The 19,193-nt window shown below is 43.0% G+C and overlaps 1 protein-coding gene and 1 pseudogene across 1 annotated transcript in view; one reads left to right on the plus strand and one right to left on the minus strand.

The window, feature by feature from the left end:
* Positions 1 to 19,193, plus strand: part of VSIG10 (V-set and immunoglobulin domain containing 10) — a 53,779-nt gene that overhangs the window by 20,356 nt on the left and 14,230 nt on the right. The window contains exons 4-5 of the mRNA XM_088827859.1: positions 15,103 to 15,405; positions 17,330 to 17,590. Of these exons, the coding sequence (XP_088683985.1) occupies positions 15,103 to 15,405; positions 17,330 to 17,590 (564 nt within the window). The remainder of the gene's footprint in view (positions 1 to 15,102; positions 15,406 to 17,329; positions 17,591 to 19,193) is intronic.
* LOC148774888 (anaphase-promoting complex subunit 13 pseudogene) lies at positions 8,332 to 8,559 on the minus strand (annotated as a pseudogene).

The following is a 19,193-nucleotide window of genomic DNA, read 5'->3' on the forward strand; positions in this document are numbered from 1 at the left end:
GCAGCACTGATTGATTTCTATGTAAATTGCTGTAAATGGCTCCTGGCATATTATTTATTAATAGTTAGCTATTACTTTTAGCTTATTAATATCATCCTTGCTATTAATCTCATTTTATTATGCAAAAAAGTTAAAGTATAACATAATCAAGTCAGACTGCCTGAGTTCCAACCCTAAGGATAGGTCATCTTGAGTAAGTAACTTAATATCTCTGAGATTCAGTTTTTCTTATTTGTTAACTGGGGACAATGCATTGCATGCCTTACCAGGTATGTGCTCTTATGCTCTAGTGCTAACTACAGGGCTTAGTATGAACTACTATTACTACTGTCTTTCCTAAATCAGTCTATCATGTCTGTCAATATATATGCATGAATTTAGACCAATAGTTGGCAAATTATAACCTGTGGGCCATTTTTAGACTGTTGTATATTTTTGTATGACTTGCAAGCAGCAAATATTTTTTTATATTTTTAATGGTTGAAAAAATCAAAAGAAGAATGATACTTGTGACATGTGAAAATTATATGAAATTCAACTTTTGGTTCAAATAATGTCTTATTTGAACATAGCAATGCTTATCCAGTCACATATTATCTCTGATTGTCTTTAGTGCTATAATCTCAGAGCTGAGTGACTGTGAAACTGATTGTATGTCCCACAGAACCTAAAATATTTACTCTTTGGCCCCTACAGAAAAAGTTTGTTGATCACTGTCTTAGAGGGACATCCACATTCTAGTTGAGTGGAAATACTCGTGATCATTTTATTGCTCCCTGATTTTCTCATCTATAAATTAAAGAATTTACTCATTCCTTTAGTCAATACATATTTATTGAGAGCCTGATGCCAGACAGTGTTCTAGGCACTGGGCCACAGGAATGGATCAGACAGAGACTGTCCCTACCCACATGGAAGAGACATCCTCATGGGGGAAGACAGACAGTCAGCAGGTAAACAAATGCATCATGTAGTATCAGAGTGACAGGTGTCATGCGGAGAATTGAGATGGTGTGATGTGATTCTCTGAAACACTTCACATGGGTGGGTCAGAGAGGAGCTTTTGGAAGGAGTGACATTGACAGTGAATGATATGTAGGAGCCAGTCACGCAAAAGAGAGAGAAGGATCCAGGCAGAAATTGAACTCGTGCAAGACGGGTTGAACATGGTGCATGTGTAGGTGAGAAGAAGGCTGGTGTGGTGGGAACCCTGGATGTGAGAAGGCAGGACGTGTGAGATATACGTGTGAGATACGAGAGGCAGGGCCAGACCATGTGGGGCTGGGTAGGACTGGTGTTGTGGGTAGAATTGTATCCCCCAGAGAGATATGTTGATTTCCTAGTCTCAGTACTTGTGAATATGACTTTATTTGGAAATAGGCTCTTTGCAATTACAGTCAACCCAAGATGAGGTCATTGTGTGCTCAGTCACTTAGTGGTGTCCAACTCTTTGGTGACCCCGTGGACTATAGTTCGCCAAGTTCCTCTGTCCATGAGATTTCCCAGGCAAGAACACTGGAGTGGGTTGCCGTGCCCTCCTCCAGGGAATCTTCCCAACTCAGAGACTGAACCTGCATCTCTTGCATTGGCAGGCAGATTCTTTACCACTGCGCCACCCGAGAAGCCCAGAAGATAAGGTCATTAGAGTGGGCCCTAATTAAAATTGACTGTTATCCTTATAGGAGGAAAATGCATGCAAAGTCGGAGACATAGGGAGAACTCACGCAGTGGCAGGCAGAGATTGGAGTAATGCAGCTGCAAGTAAAGGGATGCCAGAGACAGATGGCCACGAGCAGCAGCCACGAGGAAAGAGGCAAGGAAGGGCTCTCCCCTAGAGCCTTGAGAGGAATGTGGCCCTCCTGACACCTGACTTCATACTTCAGAATGCTGGGAGGCCCAATTCTGTTCTTTTTAAAAAAATATATTTATTTATTTGAGTCTTAGTTGTGGCATACAAACTCTTTAGTTGTGGTATGTGGGGTCTAGTTCCCTAATGAGAAATCAAACCCAATGCCCTGCATAGGGAGCATGGAGAATAGCCACTGGACCACCAAGGAAGTCCCAATTTCTGTTCTTTTAATCTGTTTAATTTGAGGTACTTTATTAAGGCAGCCCAAGGATACTAATACAACTGATAAAGATAATTGGGACTCTTATTCTAGGTGTAAGGAGGCACCCCTGTGACTGTAAGCTAGCAGGGGTCTTGTATCATTTAAATTACACAGAGAGAATGGATGTGTCTCATCACCAAGAAAACTGGTAACATAAAAAACAAGGAAGCCTGTCAGAGGTACAAGATGTTAGTGGTCAGAGTCAGGGTGAAAATGTACAGTTCAGAGAATATTTTGGAGGTCGACTGCCAAGATTTGCTGCTGGATTGGAAATGGAGGATGAAGGAAAGAGAGGCTTCAAGGACATGTCTAGATTTTTGGATGGTTTCTAAGGTTCCCACCAACTCTCAAGGCTTATGGAATTTGCAAACACAATGTTTTTGGGTCTGGATAAATTGCTGAATGACCCAGAATGAATGTGGGTGTATCAGAAAATGTCACCCAATTTGGCCCAGTTCTTATTGGTTCCTGGTGGGTGCCAACAGACCTCCCTCACTCCAGCTGCCAAACAGTAAGAATTCCTTTGGGACTACCCTGGCGGTCCAGTGGTTAATACTGTGCTCCCACTGCACAGGGCCCAAGTTTGATCCCTGGTTGGGGAACTAATATCCTGCATGCTGCATGATGTGACAAAAAATAATAATAATTCCTTCATATCAGTCTGTCAATAAATGTCTTTTTTTTTTTTTTTTTAATTCTTGGTTGCACCCTGAGGCATGCAAGATCTTATTAGTTCCTTGACCAGGGCTTAAACACACACCCTCTGCAGTGTAAGTGTGGCGTCTAAACCACTGGACCACCAAATAAGTCCCTAAATGTATTTGCTTTTGACCTCAGAAGAGTAAGGTGGCATTACAACTTTGGGTTTTTATTTTATCATCACTCTCTCTGATTTATGATGATTTTATCTGACACTAACTTATTAACCATTGGCTAAGTTTATTGGAGGATGGATTAGTTTCATTATTGCCCTGAAGGAGATAAATGCAAGGTCTTCTTGTGATGAAAGTGAACTTATATTTTTTTAAAAAGTCACTAAACTCAAATGGTGCTTTGAGCTCTCTGAGTTACTATGGTATGATTTGTGTTATGGAAACTTCATTTGGAAACATATGGTGTCCCTGACTGGTGTAGGGCTTGTTCATGAAAACAGGACATAGGCTGCCTTAGTCAGTTTGGGCTGCTATAACAATAGCATAGACTGGGGAGTTTAAAGAACAAACCTTTCTTCCTCACAGTTCTGGGGTTGGAAAGTCCAAGATCAAGGTGCTGGCACATGCAGTGTCTAGTGAGGGCCTGCTTTCTGATTGGTAAATGAGTATTTTCTCTCCATGGTAGAAAACAAGGAGGGAGGAAGCAAGCTCTGGGGGCCTCTCCTTATGAGGGCACCCATCCCCTTCATGAGAGCTCTGCTTTCAGGACCTAACCCCCTCCCAAAGGCCTCACCTCCAAATGCTATCACAGTGGACATAGGCTTCAGCATATGAATTTGGGGGGAAACAAGCTTTCAGTCCCCAGCACAGATATCCTCTGATTTCACATACACTGAAAGGAACGCTTCAAACGTCAGGCTGTGTTCCCATTTCAGAGAGACCCCAAGCTAACACCATACCCCTTCAGGCACCAGGGAGCCCCTTTCTGCTCCTTAGACAGTGGCTGAAGGCAAGGCCTTGGCATCTCAGATTGGAACTCAGCCCTCATTTCTGCAAGGGAATTTCAGAAAATGGATTAGGCTTGACCCCACCATTACTTCTGGGAGGGTGGTGGTATTGCTGAATGGCTGAGAGCATACTCTCTGAAGCCTAGTTGCCCAGGTTCAAATGCAGGTCCTGCTGGCTGTTGTCTTTGTGACCTTGGGGAAGTCACTTGAACTCCTCCACCCTTGTTATCATTTGTGAATTCAGGAGTAATGGTACAAGCTAGGCAGAGATTCCCTGCACACATTCATGAAATAAACATGTATAGCCTTCAGCATAGAGTTGGCACACAGTATATGTGCAAAGAGCAGTATTGCATAGGAACCTGGAATGTTAGGTCCATGAATCAAGGCAAATTGGAAGTGGTCAAACAGGAGATGGCAAGAGTGAACGTCGACATTCTAGGAATCAGTGAATTAAAATGGACTGGAATGGGTGAATTTAACTCAGACGACCATTATATCTACTACTGTGGGCAGGAATCCCTTAGAAGAAATGGAGTAGCCATCATGGTCAACAAAAGAGTCCGAAATGCAGTACTTGGATGCAATCTTAAAAATGACAGGATGATTTCTGTTCGTTTCCAAGGCAAACCATTCAATATTACAGTAATCCAGGCCTATGCACCAACGAGTAGTGCTGAAGAAGCCGAAGTTAATCGGTTCTATGAAGACCTACAAGACCTTTTAGAACTAACACCCAAAAAAGATGTCCTTTTCATTATAGGGGACTGGAATGCAGAAGTAGGAAGTCAAGAAACACCTGGAGTAACTGGCAAATTTGGCCTTGGAGCACGGAATGAAGCAGGGCAAAGGCTAATAGAGTTTTGTCAAGAGAACGCACTGGTCATAGCAAACACCCTCTTCCAACAACACAAGAGAAGACTCTACACATGGACATCACCAGATGGTCAACACCGAAATCAGATTGATTATATTCTTTGCAACCAAAGATGGAGAAGCTGTATACAGTTAGCGAAAACAAGACCAGGAGCTGACTGTGGCTCAGATCATGAACTCCTTATTGCGAAGTTCAGACTTAAATTGAAGAAAGTAGGGAAAACCACTAGACCATTCAGATATGACCTCAATCAAATCCCTTATGATTATACAGTGGAAGTGAGAAATAGATTTAAGGGACTAGATCTGATTGATAGAGTGCCTGATGAACTCTGGACGGAGGTTCGTGACATTGTACAGGAGACAGGGACCAAGACCATCCCCATGGAAAAGAAATGCAAAAGAGCGAAATGGCTGTCTGAGGAGGCCTTACAAATAGCTGTGAAAAGAAGAGAGGCGAAAAGCAAAGGAGAAAAGGAAAGATATAAGCATCTGAATGCAGAGTTCCAAAGAATAGCAAGGAGAGATAAGAAAGCCTTCCTCAGTGATCAATGCAAAGAAATAGAGGAAAACAACAGAATAGGAAAAACAAGAGAGCTCTTCAAGAAAATTAGAGATTCCAAGGGAACATTTCATGCAAAGATGGGCTCGATAAAGGACAGAAATGGTATGGACCTAACAGAAGCAGAAGATATTAAGAAGAGGTGGCAGGAATACACAGAAGAACTGTACAAAAAAGATCTTCACGACCAAGATAGTCACGATAACGTGATCACTGACCTAGAGCCAGACATCTTGGAATGTGAAGTCAAGTGGGCCTTAGAAAGCATCACTACGAACAAAGCTAGTGGAGGTGATGGAACTCCAGTTGAGCTATTTCAAGTCTTGAAAGATGATGCTGTGAAAGTGCTGCACTCAATATGCCAGCAGATTTGGAAAACTCAGCAGTGGCCACAGGACTGGAAGAGGTCAGTCTTCATTCCAATCCCAAAGAAAGGCAATGCCAAAGAATGCTCAAACTACCGCACAATTGCACTCATCTCACACGCTAGTAAAGTCATGCTCAAAATTCTCCAAGCCAGGCTTCAGCAGTATATAAACCGTGAACTCCCAGATGTTCAAGCAGGTTTTAGAAAAGGCAGAGGCACCAGAGATCAAATTGCCAACATCTGCTGGATCATGGAGAAAGCAAGAGAGTTTCAGAAAAACATCTATTTCTGCTTTATTGACTATGCCAAAGCCTTTGACTGTGTGGATCACAATAAACTGTGGAACATTCTGAAAGAGATGGGAATCCCAGACCACCTGACCTGCCTCTTGAGAAACCTGTATGCAGGTCAGGAAGCAACTGTTAGAACTGGACATGGAACAACAGACTGGTTCCAAATAGGAAAAGGTGTACGTCAAGGTTGTATATTGTCACCTTGCTTATTTAACTTATATGCAGAGTACATCATGAGGAACGCTGGGCTGGAAGAAGCACAAGCTGGAATCAAGATTGCCGGGAGAAATATCAATAACCTCAGATATGCAGATGACACTACCCTTATGGCAGAAAGTGAAGAGGAACTCAAAAGCCTCTTGATGAAAGTGAAAGAGGAGAGTGAAAAGGTTGGCTTGAAGCTCAACATTCAGAAAACTAAGATCATGGCATCTGGTCCCATCACTTCATGGGAAATAGATGGAAAAACAGTGGAAACAGTGTCAGACTTTGTTTTTTTGGGCTCCAAAATCACTGCAGATGCTGATTGCAGCCATGAAATTAAAAGACGCTTGCTCCTTGGAAGGAAAGTTATGACCAACCTTGATAGTATATTAAAAAGCAGAGACATTACTTTGCCAACCAAGGTCCGTCTAGTCAAGGCAATGGTTTTTCCCCTGGTCATGTATGGATGTGAGAGTTGGACTGTGAAGAAGGCTGACCGCCGAAGAATCGATGCTTTTGAACTGTGGTGTTGGAGAAGACTCTTGAGAGTCCCTTATACTGCAAGGAGATCCAACCAGTCCATTCTAGAGGAGATCAATCCTGGATGTTCATTGGAGGGACTGATGCTAAAGCTGAAACTGCAATACTTTGGCCACCTCATGCGACGAGTTGACTCACTGGAAAAGACTCTGATGCTGGGAAAGGTTGGGGGCGGGAGGAGAAGGGGACGACAAAGAATGAGATGGCTGGATGGCATCACCGACTCTGTGGACATGAGTTTGAGTGAACTCCGGGAGTTGGTGATGGACAGGGAGGCCTGGCGTGCTGTGATTCATGGGGTCGCGGAGAGTCGGACACGACTGAGCGACTGAACTGAACTGATATGTGCACTTGGTTCATATTATCTCTCTCAGCTGGTTAAGCAGGTGACAGGATTCCTGTGGGAAAAAAAATGCATCTTAAATTCCCAACAATCAGTACACCCTAGCTTTTCCAACAAGATTTGCTGTGTGTCAGGGACTCTGTGGGCCCGAATTTTGCTTTTCCCATCTTACTATTGATGTGGTTGATAACTTAGTCTCTTAAGGAGAAAAGTTTGGAAACATTCTAAGATGGCCTTGGAAACTAGGGGGAGAATTCTGAGATGTGACGAATTGTTATCTGTAAGTGACTTTGGTTTTGTTTAGTTATTTAAAAAATTTTTTTCTTCCAGCTTTATTGAGGTGTAATTGACATTGAGCTGTACAGTACAATGATTTTACTTATACACATCATGAAATGATGACCACAATAAGTTTAGTGAATATCTGTCATCTCGTGTAGATGCAAAATTAAATAGGAAAAAAATCTTCCCTATGATGAGAGCTCTTAAGATTTACTCTCTTAACTTTCATATATAACACACAGCAGTGTTAATTTATCGTCTTGCACATTACAGCCTTAATACTAATTTATCTTATAACTGGAAGTTTGTACCTTCATCCAATTTCCCTTCCTCCCATCAGCCCACCTGTGGTAACCAGAAATCTAATCTCTTTTTCCATGAGTTTGTTTGCTTTTGAACTACTGGGTTGGCCAAACTTACAGATAAATCCGAACAGACTTTTTGACCAACCCAATATAATTGACCTACAACACTATGTTAGTTCTTGTTACACAGCACAGTGGTTTGATATTTCCGTACTTTTCAAAATGATTACTGCAATAACTCTAGTTGTGATCTGGCACCAGACAGAGGTATTATATAATTACTGACTGTATTCCCCACACTGTACATTTCATACCCATGACTCATTTATTTTGTAACTGAAAGTCTGTACCTCTTAATCTCCTTCACGTATATCTTTCCTCTCCACACCTCCCTCCCCTCTGGCAACCACCTGTTTGTTCTCTATATCTGTGGCTCTGTTTCTGATTTTTATATTTGTTCATTTGTTTTATTTTTTAGATTACACATATCTAAATCATACAGTATTTGTCTTTCTCAATCTGACTTATTTCACTTGACATAGTACTCTCTAGGTTTATTCATATTGTCACAAATGCAAGATTTCATTCTTTTTTATGGCTGGATAGTATTCCATTATATTATGTGTGTGTGTGTATATATATATATATATATACACACATACATGGTATGTATATGGTATATATATCATTTTGCTATTGCAAAATTAGTTGTACATTTTTGAGTGCTGCTTTATCACTAAAAGATTCAAGTTAGGAGACTGAAAAAAAATGTTTTATTTCTGCGTATTTTAAAAAGAATCTGATGATGAACTAGGAGCCAGGCTTCGGTTTCTTCTGGGAGGAACACTATCATGGAGGTACTGTGAGGCCACGTCGGTCCACTTCATTTCTTGTTATTTAACAGATTCTGCGGTGCTGCTTTTGTCCTCTTCAGGTTCAGGAAGCTCATTCAGTGGCCTTGCAATATCATCAATCAAATCCAAGATCCTTCTATCACTCTGTACCTCACTGTCCATTCTGTTACAACTCTGATCTTGTCAGACACACAGTTGTGACTGTCCCAGTGCTTGGAATGCTGTCTTCTTTTTTTTCCCCAGTAATCTTTTTTGGATATGTCTTCTCAGGCAAGGGGAACAAAAGCAAAAATCAACAAATGAGACTGCATTAGACTGAAAAGCTTTTGCACAATGAAAGAAACTATCAACAAAATGGAAAGGCCACCTCCTGAATGGGAGAAGACAGTTGCAAATGATAAGGGATCAATATCCAAAACATACGAAGAACTGAAAATGCCCTGAATGTGTGAATGGACAGAAATGCTGCAGAAACACGACGCTGGCTGTATGAGGACTGGTAGCTTTCACCCTCCTTACCGCCTGGATCTCTGTTTATCCATCAGTGGTCATTTGGTGCCTCTGTCTTCTAGGGAGGAAGGTTTCCTATAGTCTTGGGGTGATTCAGCCTGCCTGGAATGGGCGCTGTGATGTGATTTTGTTATTTGTCTCAGGAGCAAGGGCTCTGCACTGTTCCTTATTAATTTAATGATACAGTTGAATAATCTAGCCATCAGGATTGGGGCTGCTGCTTCTGAGGGTACAGAAATCCCTTAGTCCAGAGCAGTTTAGGATTTCCATGGCTGTTTTTTTCCATTGCCTTACCCATCCCCTTCTGCCTCCAGACTGGGCGGGCATGATGTTAGAACCACTGTGTGTTTACCAGCAAAAAGTCTGGGGGGCTAGTTATTGTTGTTCAGTCACTAAGTTGTTTCCGACTCTTTGTGACCCCATGGACTATACCATGCCAGGCTCCTCTGTCTTCCACCATCTCCCAGGGTTTGCTGAAATTCCTGTCCATCAAGTCGGTGATGCTATCAAACCATCTTCTGCCACGCCCTTCTCCTTTTGCCTTCAATCTTTCCCAGCATCCCAGTCTTTTCCAGTGAGTCAGCTCTTCACATCAGGTGGCTGAAGTATTGGAGTTTCAGCTTCAACATCAGTCCTTCCAATGAGTATTCAGAATTGATTTCCTTTAAGAATGACTGGTTTGATCTCCTTGCTGTCCAAGGGACTCTCAAGAGTCTTCTCCAACACCACAGTTCAAAAGCATCAATTCTTTAGCGCTCAGCCTTCTTTATGGTCCAACCCTTACATCCATACATGGCTACTGGAACAACCACAGTTTTGATTATAGGTACCTTTGTTGGCAAAATGATGTCTCTGCTTTTTAATACACTGTCTAGATTTGTCATGGGCTTCCCAGGTGGTTTCCCAGGGGGTAAAGAGTCTACCTGCCAATGTAGGAGATGCGGGTTTGATCCCTGGATTGGGAAGATCCCCTTGTGAAGAAAATGGCAACCCACTTCAGTATTCTTGCTTGGGAAATCCCATGGACAGAGGAGCCTATTGGACTATAGTCCATGGGGTTGAAAAGGAGTTGGACATGATTTAGCGACTAAACGACCACAACAAACAACTAGGTTCGTCATAGCTTTTCTTCCAAGGAGCAAGCGTCTTAATTTCATGGCTTCAGTCACCATCTGCAGTGATTTTGGAGCTCAAGAAAATAAAATCTGTCACTGCTTCCACTTTTTCCCCTTCTATTTTTCATGAATTGATGGGACCGGATGCCACTATCTTAGGTTTTTAAATGTTGAGTTTTAAGCAAACTTTTTCACTCTTCTCTTTCACCCTCATCTTTCACCCTCATCAAGAGGTTCTTTAGTTCCTCTTCACTTTCTGCCTTGAGAATGGGTAGCCTGGACCTTAACACTTTCCGGTAGACTTTGTGCTTCTTTCAAGAGATCATTTCTTAGCCACTGGGGAGTTGAGTGGTACACTATGCCAGCCTCTCACTGTGTCTGTTTTTCTCAGGCCAGGCAAGTGTTGAGGGAGCATTGGAGCTGGCGGGCACATGAGCAATGAGGAAGCTGGTTTGTATCAACCTCCAGGAGCCCCTTTGGATGATTCAGTTGGGTTTGGAGGATAGGAGTGCTTCTGTCTAGCCAGGGATGTGACTGCCATGCCAGACTTTCAGGAAAGGGAGTCTTGAGAAAGCCCCATGTTCTCTGACTAATTGGGCCCATCTGATTTGTACATGTCCTGTGATGGTGGTAGTGACACTGTGCCCTGTCACAACATAAGGTCCTAGGGAAAGGGGGTGTTGGGTGTACCAAAGAATGATTGCTGGCCTTATCAGAAGATGGAATGGCCCTTGCCCAAGACTGATTAACTCAAATCTTGCCAAAGCAAGCTTATAAGCAGAGATGTTATAAGCAGAGACGTATGCTTATAACAGCCTCTGGGTTTTGGCCTTTTGAACAGGAACAGTGGCCAGTCAGGATAGAGAGTCAATAGGGTTGTTACATTTGCCTCTATATTTCATCTCTGTCTTTTTTTAATTTGGCTGCTTCACACAGTTTGTAGGATCTTAGTTCCCCAACCAGGGATTGAACTTGCACCCTCAGCAGCAAAAGCATAGTTCTAACCAATGGACTACCAGAGAATTGAGTACTCTTTGGTAGTACAGGCCTATTAATTAGAAGAATGGAATTCTTTGTCAGGGAGATAACATTAGTTGATGTTCAAAGTTAGTGTTTTCTCTTAAATCGATTTTCAAAGTTCAAATTGATCTCTCAGAGTTCATCTGTAAATACTGTCTTAGTTTGTGGGCTGTACAAAAAGAGACAGTGGGCTATCATTTGCTGATGCCTGTTCTAGAATCAGTCTACAGGTGTACTATTGTTAGCAATGTTAGATACCATGTATAGAATATTAGTAAAGTGAAAGTCTCTCAGTTGTGTCCAACTCTTTGTGACATCATGGACTATACAGTCCATGGAATTCTCCAGGCCAGAATGCTGGAGTGGGTAGCCTTTCCCTTCTTCAGGGTATCTTCCTAACCCAGGTATCTAATCCAGGTCTCCTGCATTGCAGGCAGATTCTTTACCAGCTGAGCCATAAGAGAAGCCCATAGAATGTTAACCACACGTCAAAATACCAGGGTAAGAATTCTGCTTCTTCCATCTCATTGGAGCCTTTGATAACCTGGTGGTAGATGTTACTCCTTTTCTTTTCATTTCATAGGAAAGACAGGAGACTGAGAATAGAAGGGAAGGACACTTGCTCAAGGTTGTCCGTCTAGAAGTGGCAGTAAGATTTACACCTAGGTGTGTCTGGGTACAGAGTCCACGCCCATAACAATTAGGCTAAGGTGTTCATCCACAAGTCAGAACTTGACATGACCATGGCCTTCATAAGATGCTAAACCTTTGTAACCACTCTACATTTTGTTTATTTGTTTGCTGTTTTATTTTTGTTTCCTCCCCATCTGTCTCTTTGAGTGATTGCCACCATCATCCTGCAAGCTGAAGTGTCTGGTGGTTTCTGTTTAGGAATATCAGCAGGGTGGAGAGAAAGGTAGGAGGGATGGAAATGGGTGCTGCCTTCTTCATAGTCAGAGTAGGGGAAGAACCCCAAGGGTTTAAGAAGATGGCATCAGCTCTTTTTTTTGTTTTTTTTTTTGGTGGAGTAGTTAGAACACACACATTTATTAAGTTCATCTTATATGGGGTGTTCATTGGAAGGACTGATGCTAAAAGCTGAAACTCCAATACTTTGGCCACCTCATGCGACGAGTTGACACAATGGAAAAGACTCTGATGCTGGGAGGGATTGGGGGTGGGAGGAGACGGGGACGACAGAGAATGAGATGGCTGGATGGCATCACCGACTCGATGGACATGAGTTTGGGTGAACTCCGGGAGTTGGTGATGGACAGGGAGGCCTGGCGTGCTGTGGTTCATGGTTCCGCAAAGAGTCGTACACGACTGAGCTTCTGAACTTATATGGGTGGCATCAGCTTTAATTAAGAAAGCAGAGTCGGGACTTCCCTTACAGTCTAGTGATTTAAGACGCCATGCTTCCAGTGCAGAGGGCACAGGTTTGACCTCTGGTCAAGGAACTAAGATCCCACAAACCAAGTGGTGTGGCCAAAATTAAATAAGCAAATAAAACTGAGGATAAACTGACTCCTAAGCCCTAGGTTGGGAATGAGGAGTCCTATATTCTAAAACTATTAAAAAAAAAAGCAGACTCAAGCCAAGGGTTTATAGATAAACTATGACTTTTGAACACTCAATTCAGAAAACCCTTCAGTTTCCCTTATTTAATTTTTTGTTAACCCTTCTCTCTGCTTCATTCTCATCCATTCCTTGTATCCAACACTATTTTTTTTTTCCTGAGGATTGTGCTGGTCAAAAGCCCTTCCCAGTCAAAGTTTCTGGGGGTCTGCACTGTTCCTGACAGGCCTCTGTGACCCTCAGACCACAGTTTGGTAGACCCAGGCTGCCTAGTCTACCACAATACCTCTGCTGGTCCAGACATGGCTACTAATACCACAGAGGTACCCTGTGCTTGACCGGGTGCGCACCAGCTGTGGGCACTCCCTAGGACCTTCGGTCCACATCCCTACCCAGCTAGTTGCCAACATTCAGTGGGAGAGTTTAACACCTCGCAAACCACAGTATAACTTTTCCCCAGACCCTCTGTGGGAAGTGACATGATTCCAGCAAATCATTTCAAGTATTAGAAGCCAGCCCCAACTAGAAATGCATATTGTCAGTAATAGCTTTCTCAGAAACTCACAATTCCTATAGTTACACAGTGGCCACAAAAGAGGTGAAGTAGCTTCTGTACTTTAAGGGGCTCCGGGAAGGCTGTTTCCTCCCTCTAATAATGTATCCCCCTGGCATTTTAAAAAAATTGTTTATTTATTCTTTTGGCTGCGCTGGGTCTTCATTGATGCGCACAGGCTTTCTCTAGTTGCGGTGAGTGGGGATTACTCTTCACTGTGATTGGGCCTCTCATTGCGGTGGCTTCTCTTGTGGTGGAGCACAGGTTCTAGGCATGCAGGCTTCAGTAGTTGCAGCTTGAGGGCTCAGTAGTTGTAGCATATGGGCTTACTTGCTTCGCAACATGTGGAATCTTCCTGGACCAGGGATCAAACACGTGTCCCCTGCTTTGGAAGGCAGATTCTTAATCACTGGACCAACAGGGAAGTCCTTGCTGGCATATTTTTGTTCAAAATTCTACAGTCATAGATTTATTCATTTGGCCAAGCATTGCCATTTCTGAACTCTTCTTAAGAGGAAGTCTCTGGCAGTGGTAACACTCTACAGGACTTTAGCATAAATAGGTGATGGATCTCTTTGTCACAGAGGATGTGGCATCTTAGCTGCACTGGGTAAAAATGGTGGGAGGATATTTCTGACACTGTTTTGAATACTGTATAATGGTAATTCATTTAGTTGTCATGACAACCCCATAAAATGGGTTCTAGCATCCCCCCATTTTACAGATGGGGAAACAGAGGCTTAAGAGAGGTTAAATACTTTGCCAAAAGTCACACAGCTAATAAGTGGAGTTCACGATCAGAGCTGGAACCAGTGTTCCTTCTCTTTCAGTGTGACATTGTGTGGGGGGTCCCCAAGACCACCCCCAGGCTCACTGATTCCCTAGGAGAAATCACAGGACAGCCAGGAGCACACTTCCAAGAGTCCTTTCCCAGTGCAGTCACATGGGTCATGCTTAATTCCTCCAGCAACAAGTTGTGACCACACGTGTGAAATATTGTCTACCAGGGACACTCATCAGAGACACAGTGCCCTAGGTTTCTACTGAGGCTGGTCATGTAGGCATCCTCTGCCCAGGACATACCAAAACTCCAGACTCTCAGAAGGAAAGCAGGTGCTTAGCATAAACCACACCATTTGTAGGGACAGTTTAGGCCCAGTGAACCCCACTCTTACCAGTTCTGGGAATGGTGGGAACCCCCCTGAAATCCAAGGTCTTAGTCACCAGCCAAGGCCAACGTTATAGACAGGCTTTTCTAAGGAAAGCATACTCAGGTCTGTTACCTTAACTCTCTTTTTGTTTGTTTTGTGGTTCCCTGACCAGGCAGTAAGATCACAGAGTCCTAACCACTGGCCTGCCAGGGAAGTCCTGCTATGTTAACTCTTTAATGCACAGATACCTTTCCACTCATCAGTGTTTTTGAAAAGGATCAATTTGCATTTTCCCTATTGTATAAGGATTGATCCCCTCAGTAAAGTTCATGTCATTGCTCAGGAGTAAATGAGAGCCTGCCTAAGGGCACTTGGTACAGCATTTGTCACATAATAAGTGATATCATGGGCTTCCCAGGTGGCTCACTGATAAATAATCCACCTGCAATAAGGGAGACGCACGTTCAATCCCTGCTTCAGAAAGATCCCCTGGAGAAGGAAATGGCAACCTGCTTCAGTATTCTTGCCTGGGAAATCCCATGGCCGGAGGAGCCTGGCGGGCTACAGTCCATGGAGTTGCAAAGAGCTGGACTGACTTAGTGACTTAACAATAGCAACAAATGAGAGCATGCCTAAGGGCACTCAGCACAGCATTTGTCACATAGTAAGTAGTATTGTCATCTTTACTGGCTGCTGCTTGATCATTTCTGTGTCCCTTAATGCTGATGAAGGGCTCCAGTTAACTCTTCTGCCTTCCCCACTGCCCTGTTGTCTGCAGACAGCCCCTCTCAGGTTGAGGTCAACATCTCCAGCACTGGCAGGCTCCCCAACGGCACCCTCTATGCAGCCAGGGGCTCCAAGGTGGACTTCAGCTGCAGCAGCAGATCCCAGCCTCCGCCCATGGTTGAGTGGTGGTTCCAGGCCCCAGATTCCACCACCGAACTCTTCGGAAACAACCTGACAGCCAGCTGCTTCACGCTGTTACTAATGTCACAGAACTTGCAAGGGAACTACACCTGTTTGGCCAAAAACGTGTTCAGCGGGAGACATCGAAAGGTGACCACCGAGCTCCTGGTCTACTGTGCGTAAGAAATGCTCCTCTCCTCCTCTCCTCCGCCTTGACCCTTTGTGACCTGTGTGTTTGTGCCTCCCTTTGTGCGCGAAACTTCCCTGATACACGGATCCTAACCTGCTTCTGTGGTTCCCTCGACACATGGGCACACCCGAACTGCATGTCAGAGAGAATGTTGCCTTCTCTGGAAGCTCACTGTTAACTAGGGGTACAGGATAGTCCCTGTGAGCCACAGGAGGGAATTTATGCCGGGTCTAAAGTTTTTCTTTTTTTTTTTTTTTTTTTTAGGTGGGACTATATAATGTAACATTAACCATTTTAAGATATACAATTCAGTGGCATTGAGTCTATTCAGAGTGTTGTGCGACCATCATGTTTATTTCCAAAACATTTTCATCACCCCAAATTGGAAACCCTGTACCCATTAAGCAGTCACTCCCATACCCTCTTTCCCCAGACCTTGGCAACCACTAACCTACATTCTATATCTATGAACTTGCCTATTTGGGACATTTCATATAAATGGAATCATACACTATGTGACCTCTGGGGACTGGCTTCTTGTTTTTTTTTTTAATGGAGGTTATTTTTTGGTGGGGGGCTGCAATGCATGGTATGTGGGATCATAATTCCCCAAACAGGGATGGAACCTTCACCCCCTGCACTGGGAGCACGGAGTCTAAAACACTGGGCCCCCGGGGAAATCCCTGGGACTGACTTCTTTCACTTGGCATCATGTTTTCACGGTTCATCCCTGTTGTAGCTTGTGTCAGTACTTGTTTTCATCTGTGGCTGAAGAGTATCTGTTTTATGGATCTACTACAATTTGTTTATCTATTCATCTGTCGTTACTCACGTTGTCCATGAACTCAGGCCCTCTAGCGCTGTTAAGAACACGTAGTTCATGAAGCTTTATTTTGCAGGTGAGGAAACAACCAAATACACTCATGCACACATTCAGTGGAGGAAAACCACTGTAGAAATGCAGGGTGCACTCATAATCCATGCTAATGAAAGGGAGCATGAGAACAACAAATTAGTAGGCAGGGTAATGACACACTTACTTTATACATTCTCCAGAGCCTTTGTAAGTCTCAATGCTCTCTATCATAAATGACATTTATTTTGTATAAAGTTATATAAAGTCATTTCCTTGTTGTGGGAAACACAAATGAGTAGAAAGAAGAAAATAATCACTGTATTCTCACCATCGTTTTGATGTATTTCCAATAATTTTTCTTGTAGATGCCACATATCTACCCATATGAGATCCAAATTTATATTTATGTATATTATATAAAATATATAAAGTATTTAAAATATTTATATATTATAGAAAATACTTATATAAAATATTTATATATTATATAAAATATATAAATATATGATATATACATAATACATAAGTATTTTATGTATAATTATGAATACATGGGTTATTCAAAGTTTGTAATTTGTTAAATTTTTATATATATTAAAAAAAATTGTATTTGCACATAGCAAAAATAAGTGTCCGTTGAGGATTGGGGATGAATAAGTCTTTCTCTTTCTGTTATGCCCTCCAGGATCAGCAGTGTCCAGTAGAACTTTCTGTGATGGTGGAGATGTTCTCTTGTGTGTGGTCTACTTCAGTGGCCACCTCCTACGTGTGATTACTAGGAAATGTGGGTAGTGTGATGGAGGAACTAAATTTGTAATTAATTTAAATCAAATAGCCACGTGTGGCTTGTGAGAAATGCAGATCTCTTCAGAGACTTAGCACCCAGCAGGGGAAACCCGACTTTTGCCAGGCGCTTATTTGTGCTAGGATTTATTTCAAGGTATACTAACTGGAGTTGCTGTTTCTCCGATACCCTGCTTCTGTAATCCTTAGAGTCAGCCCAGTGGCTCATCTTAGCCTGTGATTAAGGCCACATTCTCTGGTATTTTGCAGCTCCCCCTCCATCAGCCCCCCAGTGCTGGGCAGAGGTGTCTCCAGGATTGTTCTCACTGCAGCTCAGCTGTCGCTGGGCTGGGGGTTATCCAGACCCAGACTTCCTGTGGACAGAAGAGCCAGGAGGTGTGGTCGTGGGGACATCAAAGCTGGGGGTGGAGATGCTGAACCAGTCCCAGCTGTCGGATGGCAAGAAGTTCAAGTGTGTCGGGAGCCACATAGTGGGGCCGGAGTTGGGAGCCAGCTGTGTGGTACAGATCAGTGAGTCTGCCTTGCCTTGTCCTAGGGTTGGGGTCCACTCACCTTCCTGTCTTGTGGGACAACCCTTTGAAAGAGGGTCTGGGAAAGAGATCCCAGGGTGTTGGAGTGAACTGAATTCCTTTCATATCTTCCTCCCATTTTCTTTTTAAAAAAAATCAAAGTATTGTTAATTATTATTTATTAACAAAATCAATCATTAGTTTACATTAATTTATTGATTAAAATTAATTTTAAAAAGTTGAAGTATAGTTGACTTACAATATTGTGTTATTTTTGCTGGGTAGCAGAGTGATTCAGTTATATACACACACACATATATACATATTCTTTTTAATATTCTTTTCCAATGTAGTTTATCACAGAATATTTATTTATTTGACTGTGCCAGGTCTTAGCTGTGGCACACAGGATCTTTAATCTTCAGTGTGGGCATGTGGGACTTAGTTCTTGACCATAGATCGACCCGAGGTCCCCTGCACTGGGAGTGTGGCGTCTTAGCCACTGGACCACCAGGGTAGTCACAGGATATTGAATATGGTTCCCTGTGCCATACAGTAGGACCTTGTTGTTTATCCATTCTATATATACTGGTTTGCATCTGCTAACTCCAGACTCCCACTCCGTTCCTTCCCTATGCCCTCCCTTTTGCTTTATGCTTCCTTCGTTTCAAACTTTAAAGATGCGTAATGAAACTTCTTGGTTCTAGTCCATACTGGTTTTCTCTTGACAAATACTAACTGAGCACATCCTACATGCCAGGCACAAGTTTCTAAGTACTGGAGATGGAGCCAAGAACAAAACAGACAAGGGTCATTTATCTGTTGACAAATTACAAAGGTTCAGTTTGTTCACGGAACAAATTATCCCTAAACTTAATGGCTTCAAACAACAAGCATTATCTCATGATTCTGTGGGCCAGAAATTCATACAGGGCAAGGTGCTGACACCTTGATTTAAGACTTCAGACTTTCTGAACTGTGAGAAAAAATTTCTGTTGTTTTAAGCCACCCAGACCAATACAATGAGTAAGCCAGGGCCAAAGTATGTTGGTTGTGCTGGCCCTGGTGAGGTTGTCCTCACAGTTTATGAGAATAATCCTCAGAGGTGCAGTGTGGGGAGTGGACATTCTGAGAAGTGAGCCCTGGTGTACCAGCAAGTGCTTGTTCTCCTAGGCGAGTGGCATTTGAATGGTTGACCCTTCCCAGGGGTCAGTTGAGCACACTGTCCCCAGGCGTCCCCTCTGTGTCAGGCACTGTACTTGGCCTTGGGCAACATAAGGGACCAGGACTCACTTTCTGCCCAAGGACAGGGGTTGCCAGACTGTGCCCCATGGACCAAATCTGACTGAACTGTTTGGGGGCAGTTTTTAAGAAATGAGATATAATTCACATAGTGTAAATTTCACTAGTCTTTTTTGGGTGGGGGGAGGTCTGCACCATGCAGCTTGTGGGATCTTAGTTCCCCAATCAGGATGAACCTGCACCCTCAGCAGTGAAAGGATGGAGTTCTAACTACTGGACCATTGGGGAATTCCCTAAAATTCACTATTTTAAACTGTATAATTGAGTGGGTTTTTTTTTTTTTTTTAGTATATACACAGTGT

This window comes from Moschus berezovskii, chromosome 19, assembly GCF_049115385.1.
Source record: "Moschus berezovskii isolate FMDL1 chromosome 19, NW_MosBer_1.0, whole genome shotgun sequence".
NCBI lineage: Eukaryota > Metazoa > Chordata > Mammalia > Artiodactyla > Moschidae > Moschus > Moschus berezovskii.